Source organism: Chinchilla lanigera, unplaced genomic scaffold (assembly GCF_000276665.1).
Source record: "Chinchilla lanigera isolate Chin_1 unplaced genomic scaffold, ChiLan1.0 scaffold00012, whole genome shotgun sequence".
NCBI classification, from domain to species: domain Eukaryota; kingdom Metazoa; phylum Chordata; class Mammalia; order Rodentia; family Chinchillidae; genus Chinchilla; species Chinchilla lanigera.
This window is the reverse complement of record NW_004955413.1, coordinates 6326984-6335922: the sequence shown is the minus strand read 5'-3', so window position 1 is coordinate 6335922 and position 8939 is coordinate 6326984. Positions and strand designations below refer to the sequence as shown.

The 8939-nt window shown below is 40.1% G+C and overlaps 1 protein-coding gene across 5 annotated transcripts in view; it reads left to right on the top strand.

Annotated features, from left to right (window-relative positions):
* Rimklb (ribosomal modification protein rimK-like family member B) overlaps positions 1-8939 on the top strand; it is a 63980-nt gene that overhangs the window by 26890 nt on the left and 28151 nt on the right. For all 5 annotated transcript variants that reach the window (XR_001233030.1, XR_001233028.1, XR_001233029.1 and 2 more), the window contains exons 3-5: positions 2970-3200; positions 5602-5688; positions 6749-6952. Coding sequence is in view for 2 of the 5 variants with exons in the window: in XM_013511617.1 (XP_013367071.1) it covers positions 2970-3200; positions 5602-5688; positions 6749-6952 (522 nt within the window). In the remaining 3 variants the exon portion in view is untranslated. The remainder of the gene's footprint in view (positions 1-2969; positions 3201-5601; positions 5689-6748; positions 6953-8939) is intronic.

The following is an 8939-nucleotide window of genomic DNA, read 5'->3' as shown; positions in this document are numbered from 1 at the left end:
TCCTGCTTCAGCCTCCCAAGTGCTGGGATTACAGGCATGTGCCACCAGGCCTGGCCCCAATTAGATTTTTATATGAATTTAGCTAGAAGCAGGACAGTTCACAAGTCCTGAATTGCTTACATTGCTTTTTCTTTTTTTTGTACTGGGAATGGAACTCAGGACTCTGTGCTTGCCAGGCAGGTGCTGTGCCGCTGAGCTCCATCCCTGGCATCTTCTTTTCTTGTTGAAATGCCTAGCTTAAGAAGAAATATTAGAATTCTTGTTCTAGGTTTGGTTAACTTTTAGTCCTCCTTTTTGTCTTTTCTCTTGGTAAAATGAGCTAATGCACATAATTTATAAGTGTCACAGTAGTGGTGGTCTCTGGTGAGAGAAGTGGAGCAGTGGAACAGCAATAGATGAAGCTTTTGGTGTCGGTGAGAGAGGACGGCCGGCCGTACGAAACAGTAAACAACTGGGCGTCATGAACAGGAGATTTTGAAATATGGATGACCCAGCCCAGTGTCAGTTTTCTTTAGAGAATACTCAGGAATTTGATATGAAATCTTCGTTCTTTTCTCTTCACCCATTGTCGGAGCCCCCTGCAGTGAGCCCCCTGCAGTGAACCCCAGTCTCCAGTTAGGTGTTAAGGTGCGTGGGGGAGAGAAGGAGGGAGGGAGGGAAGGAGGGAGGGAAGAAATGAAGGAAGGAAAAGAGAGAAAGAAAAAAAGTAGCAGCAGTGGGGACGCAGGAGGACCAGTGGCTCCCAAGGAGCAAAAGGCCGTGAGGGAGCCAGAACTCTGGAACTTACTAGGATGTCTCAGAGGGAGGTGGTGAGCTTAAACGAAGGAGGACTTTGTCCTTGAGCTTCTTTAGTCTTAGTGGGTGGGAGAGGATGGCCTAACCCTAACGGGATAGTGGGAAATCTCAAAAGGGTGATACCAAAGATCCCACACCTTCGTTCATCTCTTAGGGAAGTATGTAAACCAGGTGTTGCGAATTTGTGATCCCCAACACCCCATCTGTTTATTTAAAAAAGTGAATAGATAAGCTGAACAGATAGAATTATGAATAGATGTTCTTGCTGCATATACCTTTTTGTTGTACTTCCATATCTTTCTCATGGAAAGCTTTTAAAGAGGTTAGACTTTCAGATTAACTACCCATCTCAATGTTATTTTGCCCCTAAATACTTCATTATGTGTATCTGAAAGATAAGACACTGAACAGCGTAACCCTATATCATTAGCACACCTAGAAAATTAACTATCCTGGGGCTGGGGATATAGCTTGCTGGCACAGGGCCTGCCTGGCAGTCACAAGGTCCTGAGTTCGATTCCCAGTACCAAAAAAAAAGAAAAAAATTTTTTTTTTTGTCTTTTTGAGACAGGGTCTCGCTATGCAGTTCAGGCTGGCCTTGAGCTCACTTTGTAGCCCAGGCTGGTCTCAAACACAACGATCCTCCTGCCTCAGCCTCCTGAGTGCTGGGATTACAGGTGTGCGCCACCACACCCGGCTAGAAAAAGAAAATTAACTGTCCATAATGTAAGCCTAGAGTCAAGTTGTGATTTGACATACATTTTATTTATTTAAAGCTTAGAATATGTGGTTTTGGATACTTACTAACTTATCCTACCAGCCAGTATCTTTTATATCAAGTTATAGTTGAGGCTATCTTGTTTTTGAAATTTTTTTAAAGCACCCATACACATATACCCCTTGGGGCTCTTGCCCTAACATTGCTGTTACATGCCCCTACTGACCTGTCAAGAACTACCATGCGTGAAAGCAAACACCATAGAAGTGAATATATGTGTGTCTTTGTGCCTCTCCCCACTAAGAATGAGCCCTTGGAGCAGGGGCCTTATCTGTCTTACTTGTCCACAGAGAAGGATCTTGGTACATACTGATACTGGATGAAGTACCCTTCAGTAAGTGATATTTCATGCACTGTATCTGCAAAATATAATTCATTTAGTCCAGCAAAAAGGTGAAATAAAGCTGTTTATGTGTATTGATATAGAAAGATGTCTATGGTGTGACTGTAAATGATGGAAGAAACCAGTGTAAATAAGATCTCTTTAATAGCATGTATATTTTCTGTATGCTTAGGTGACAGTGGGACTGGCACTTACTAGTAACAGTAAGTACCTAGGGAGTTGGGTGAAAAGTGAGTATGTTCTGAATTTTTGTGTTTGGATGTTTTAAAAAAATTGCTGTTAAATCAAAGTGGCCTTTGAGGCTTAAGTCAGTCATATGAATACCTGTTCCTTCTGGGCCTGAAGATATGTCAGTAATTCAGCACTGTGGGAGAGTGAGGTAGGGGTATAAGTTTGAGCCTAGCCCAGGTAGCTTAGCAGCTTATCAAGACCGTCCCAGAGTAAAAAAGGACCCTGGGTTCAATCCCTAGTACTAGGGTGGGTGGAGGGGAGGGCCATCTTGTTCCTATAAAGAATGACATTTTGTAAAAATTCGAGGAACTTGTCCTTTAAAGTTTTAGAAAAATTTTTCATTGTGGAGGCAAATGGACTTACTTGAAACACAGAGTGTGGTACAGATAGAGAATTGCGTGAAGCACAGTATTCAAATTCCCTATGTTGCCTTCCTTTTCTGTGTTGCCTCTAGTCACTAGTAAGGCAAGCCAATTTTATTCTTCATCCTTTCAGAAATTTTGTATGTATAATTGCATAAAACTTACTCTTAGATATGCCCCTAAAAGTAAGGCAGCATTCTATATCTAGGTTTTTTGCATGTCTGAACATATATAGTCATTACTTTCTTTTTCATGACTATGTAGTAAGTCATTGTATTAGCATATGATGTAATTTAGTAAACCATATAGGAATTTTCTGTTTTCTAACAGGAATGTCTCTCTGTCCCCACTGATTAATAACAGTGCATTTAATTTTGTAATCCAAGCTTTGGGCTATTCTCTCTCTGTATTACTGTATATTTCCTTCTGCTGGATTTCATGTTATTCCTATACATTTCAGGTCTGCGGATCAATGGAGAACTCATCTCTGCCTACCCCCAGGTGGTGGTAGTGAGAGTTCCCACCCCGTGGGTGCAGAGCGATAGTGACATAACTGTTTTGCGTCATCTGGAGAAGATGGGCTGCCGATTGATGAACCGACCTCAAGCCATCCTGAATTGTGTTAATAAATTTTGGACATTTCAAGAGTTAGCTGGCCATGGTGTTCCTCTGCCAGATACTTTCTCTTATGGTGAGATCTTAAATAAGAATATATAGCCTATGTTTTAGAAGCACTGATAGCTGATAGTTTTGAGATCTATATTAAACTAAAAGATAGTTTTGGTTTTTTTTTTGAGATAGGATCTTGCTGTCTAGTTCAGGTTTGCCCTAAACTCACTACCCGAGACTGGTCTTGAACTTGTAGTAACCTCCTGTCTCAGTTTCCCAAGTGCTGGGATTACAGGTGTAAGCCACCATAGCAGGCCTAAAAGGTAGATCTGTGCACTTGAAAGAGCTTTTTTATGGAAATAGTGACATTCAGTTTTAAAAAACTGGACAGGGAAAAATTATGAGTTGTGTCTTAAGATTAGCTCCATGATATGGATAAATTTGGGTTAGCCAGCTTTTTTGGTAAAAGCAAGATAGTAAATATTTTAGGTTTCATAGACCGTAAGTTCTTTGCTGTTATCCTTACTAGTACTATCGTAGTGTGAAAGCTGATAACAACAGTAATGCATAAACAAATGAATATGGCTCTGTTCCATTAAAACTATTCCACTAGATAATAGGCCAAACCTGGCCCAAAGTCTTAAGCTTAAAGTAAAAGATAAGAAAATTCAATATTACTGTTTAATTTCTTACTGTGTTCATTACCATTTTCACAATTCTTCATCTGGCCCTATTTTTAAAGAAAATTAGCAGGTAATGCTTTGAAACTATTGTTGTAAAGTAAGGAATAATTATTTTAAAAGTTCAATCTATGGATTATTAGTCATGTACTATATAATAAAAAAATAGCAACACCAAGTTGCCATGAGGACCTCTATTGCTTACTCCTGACCACGTGTCAGTAACAAGTCACAAGCACAGGTTGTTGTTGTTGTTGTTGTTTCTTTTTTTTTTTTGGTTTTTCTCCGGTACTGGGACCCGAACTCTCGACCTTGCGCTTGCCAGGCAGGCGCTTTTGCCACTGAGCTAAATCCCCAGCCCCTCAAGCACAGGTTATAAGACCACACTTGGAGTAGTACTGCTCTGATCCAGGCTATGCTAATGTATTTCCTGTCCTTCCCATTCTTCTGCTTTGGAAGAGATCACTACAGGATTTCTTTTGCATAGGCGTTTCTCCAAATAAATGTCTAGGATAGTGCTTGGAGATTTAACAAGGTTTTAAAAAAAGTCCTTGTCCTTTTTCTTAATTTTTTAAAGAAGGAAGCTCCCAAATATGTGGATACAATTGCTGGCTTCAGTAGTTGAAGAGGAAAAAGACAGAATTAATATAGATCGAGAATTATGTCTTCCTGGTGCTTTTGAGATAGTAGCTTATATCATGGCTCTACAATTATAATTTTTATGAGAATGGAAATGAGAAAAAGGTTAACCAGATTAGCAAATACTACCTTTGCTGTAATACTGATGAATTCAAATTTGGTGGCAAAAACACCGTAATTTTTCTGACCCGCAAATTTTTCATATTGCAGTTGTTCAGTGAACCATCCCCAGGTTTAATTTTTTTCTCTATTGTCATGCTGAAGTTTTACAACGACAGTCCATTTTTGCTCTTTTCTTGCTGCTGTATTTGTTGCTTGGCAATAAGGAGCAAGACCTATCCTATGAATGCTCAGTACCTCAGTGTAGAAGGAAATTTGATTAAAAAATGGAGATAAAATTATATGTGTTTGGTAATCAAGGAAGGGAGAGTGTGAATGCATGGGTGTATGCAGCATCTCTTAACCCTGAATAAGTCTTTTCAACTAACTCATTGTTCTGTTTCTTAATCTGAGCAGGGAGATTATATATATTATATATAGTAAGTCTTGGGGCTTTTATGATTTGTGTAGGGGAGGAGTAAGGGATAAAAATGTGAAAAATTGTACAGAATTGGGAAATTGTTTAGCTAAAATATTTTAAGTTGGATAATAGAATGTGTATAGTTTTCAGATAGCTCTTATCTATTTTATTTTATTATTTTTTGTCTTTTTGAGACAGGGTCTTGCTATGTAGTTCAGGCTGGCCTTGTGCTCACTTAGTATCCCAGGCTGGCCTTGAACTCCAACAATCCTCCTGCCTCAGCCCTCCGAGGGCTGAGATTACAGGCATTCGCCCGCACACCTGGCTCTAATCTGTTTTAAAAAGTATGGTTGTGGGGCTGGGGATTTAGCTCAGTGGCACAGCGCCTGCCTGGTAAGCGCAAGGTCGTGAGTTCGATTCCCAGTACTGGAGGTGGCGGGAAGAAAGTATGGTTGTTTGCATTTGATGCTCAATTATACTTTCAATTTATATATTCTCTAAGAGAAAAAAATTAGGCCCCAGACTTTTATTTCTACTTCTCTTGTGCTGCTGTCTTGGATCTCAGTAAAATAGGTATCAATAAAATTGATCACAAAATACTTCTACTGTTGTACTTGTTAAATTTCTGTTTCTTTTTTGTTCAGGTGGCCATGAAAATTTTGCTAAAATGATTGACGAAGCAGAAGTCCTGGAGTTCCCAATGGTGGTAAAGAATACACGGGGTCATCGGGGTATGTGTGAGTTGTTGATATGGCACATAACTTGGAAGTTTTGAGAAAAGGCTTTTGAAGAATAATTGGAAATTAATAGGTATATGATACCTCAAACTTTCAGAAAATTATTGCAAGTTGAGTTTGGCTAGAAGCTGTATGTGTTTAGTGGTTTTCCTGGAGATTTTAACATTCATGGCTAGACCAGATCCCAAGTTAATGTCTTTATCTTCCTCTTCAACAATAAAAGGACCTTAGAGCTCTAACTCCAGTTACCTCCCTCTTAATTGTTGTTGTTGTTGTTGTTTTTTTTTTTGTTTTTTCTCCGGTACCGGGAACCGAACTCACGACCTTGCGCTTGCCAGGCAGGCGCTTTTGCTGCTGAGCTAAATCCCCAGCCCCACCTCCCTCTTAATTGATAGGGTTGGAAGATTAAAATGTAAGGGGAAAAAATTGTAAAAACATTTTTTCTTTTTTTTTTTTCTTTTTGAGACAGGGTCTTCCTATGCAGTTCAGGCTATTGTTGAGCTCACTTTGTAGCCCAGGCTGGTCTCGAACTCACAACAATCCTCCTGCCTCAGCCTTCCCAGTGCTGGGATTACAGGCGTGTGCCACCACACCCGGCTGATGCATATGCTTTAAGTCAAAGGGAAAAAGTTTTATTCATCAGTGGGGCTAACATTACTGGCTAACTTCTGGAAGAATACAAATCCGGACCACTACCTTGTAACACACACTAAAATGAGTTCTAGTTTACCAAGAGTTTGGGGATTGTGGGGTTAGGGCAGAATTTTGTTAACTTTGTTTTTATTTTATCTGTAATTATCATAACTAAATTACTTTAAAACAGTTCTAGCAAGGAAAATTTATTTATTTATTTATTTATTTATTTATTTATTTTTTTTTTGTTTTTCTCCGTACCGGGAACCGAACTCGCGACCTTGCACTTGCCAGGCAGGCGCTTAGCAAGGAAAATTTAAATAGCAGATTGGAACGTAAGAGTGTTCAGCTAGTAGATGTCAGTTCCTGGGTTTGCTGACTTTGGCTATTACGTACATTTTATGTGTTTCTTCAATCATAGGCAAAGCTGTTTTCTTGGCACGAGACAAGCACCATTTGGCTGATTTAAGCCACCTTATTCGCCATGAAGCGCCGTACCTGTTTCAGAAGTATGTGAAGGAGTCTCACGGACGGGACGTGCGTGTCATTGTCGTGGGAGGCCGTGTAGTTGGCACCATGTTACGTTGTTCCACAGATGGGAGGATGCAAAGCAACTGCTCACTAGGTAAGGCCAGTGCAGATGTCTTGGTAGTATGTAAACTCACTGATCCAAACAACAAAATGAAATCACTGGTTCTGATTTATTTAAATATATATTTCTTGAGATCTCTTATTGTTGGAGTGCATCTCACCAAGTTTTTGAGGTTTTCCCCTTCTCTATTTGTATCTCCCTCTTTAGTAGTGTTTCTTTTTTCTTTTTAATTTTTTTTTTTTTGAGACAGAGTCTCAGGCTGGCCTTGAACTCAGTATGTAGCCCAGGCTGGCCTTGAACTCTCAGTGATCCTCCTGCTTCAGCCTCCTAAGTGCTGGAATTACAGCCACTGTGCCCGCCTCCTTCTTAGTAGTTCTGTCTGGCTTATGCTTTTAAGTACCATTTGTGTCATTATTATTTTCAGATTTCTGTCTTCAATTTGGCTTTTTCTCTGAACTCCCAGTTCATGTGAATAACTGCCTACTAAATATCTTCATAGCTAACCGCCTAATCTAATTCCCTCTGTACAAACATAATGTGTCCATCCTACTATATTCTTCTGTCCTTTGATGACAACTCTGTTCTTCCAGTTTAGACCCGAGTGTGTACAGTCACCCTGATCTTGGATTTCTTCTCTTAAACCCCACTGTTAGGAACACCTTGAAATCTCTACTCTTTCAAAGACGTATCCAAATCTGACAGTTTCTCACCATTTCCACTGCTAATTCCATTTTCTCTTATTTGGGTTACCTGTAGTAGCCCTTTAATTGGTCTTCTTGATTGTACTTTTCCCTCCTGGTCACTTCTTAACCCAACACTCATATGGCAGGTCCTTGTACAGTAGCTCCCCCCATTATTTGCAGTTTCACTTTTCATGGTTTCAGTTAAAGCCTGAAAATATTAAATAGCAAATTTTCTGGGCATGGTGGTGCACGCTTGTACTCCCAGCACTCAGGAGGCTGAGGCAGGAGGATTGTTGCAAGTTCGAGATCATTGTTGCAAGTTCTGAACTGCATAGCAAGGCCCTGTCTCAAAAAGACAAAAAAAAAAAAGCAAATTTCACAAATTATCCATAACTTCTCAATCATGCAGCATTCCGAGTAGTGTGAAACCCGTGTCATCCATCCTATCCTCCTCCATCCCACTCAGAACTTGACTCAAGCCTTTGTCCGCCACATCCACACTGTTCCCATGTCCCATCTTTGACATCTCTGTTAGAGTTCAGTGAAGTACCAGTGCCTGTGTTACCCTACCCAACCACTTCGTAATGGCTCCGTAGCGCAAAGTTGTGATTTTGCCAGTTTTCAATACAGCATATTATTGTAATTGTTTTGTTCTATTAGTTATTGGTAATGTCCTATTCCTGATTTTTTAACTAAATGTCAGCGTAGGTGTGCACTATAGAGTTAACACAGTAGCTGCATTGTGTATTATGTAGTTTCTGGAGTCTGGTGTGTAGGGGCGGTCTTCTATCCCTTGCAGATAAGGGAGGACTGCTGCATACTGCGAGTCAAATCAAGTTGGATCTTGGTCACAGTCCCTCAGTAGCCTCCCATTTCATTCAGAGGAAAACACAAGTTCGTTCAGTGGCTACCAGAGCCTATGTAGTTTTACCTCTAGCCATCTCTCCCAGGTCTGCAACTGCATGGATAAATCTCAAAAAAAAAAAAAAAAAAAAAGAGCTTTTTTTTTTTTTTTTTTTTCATGAGTAATCTTATGTTGCTCTAAAACCATCTTTTTTTTCTTTTCTTTTTGAGATAGGGTCTCGCTATGTAATTCAGGCTTGCCTTGAACTCACTGTGTATATAGCCCAGGCTGTCCTCAAATTGACGGTGATGCATCTGCCTTGGCCTTCGAGTGCTGAGATGACAAGGGTGTGCCACAGTGTCTGACGAAAACGTATTGTTGAATTTTTTTTTTTTTTCTTTTTTTGAGACAGGGTCTCGCTATGCAGTTCAGGCTGGCCTTGAGCTCACTTTGTAGCCCAGGCTGGCCTCGAACTCACAATGATCCTTCTGCC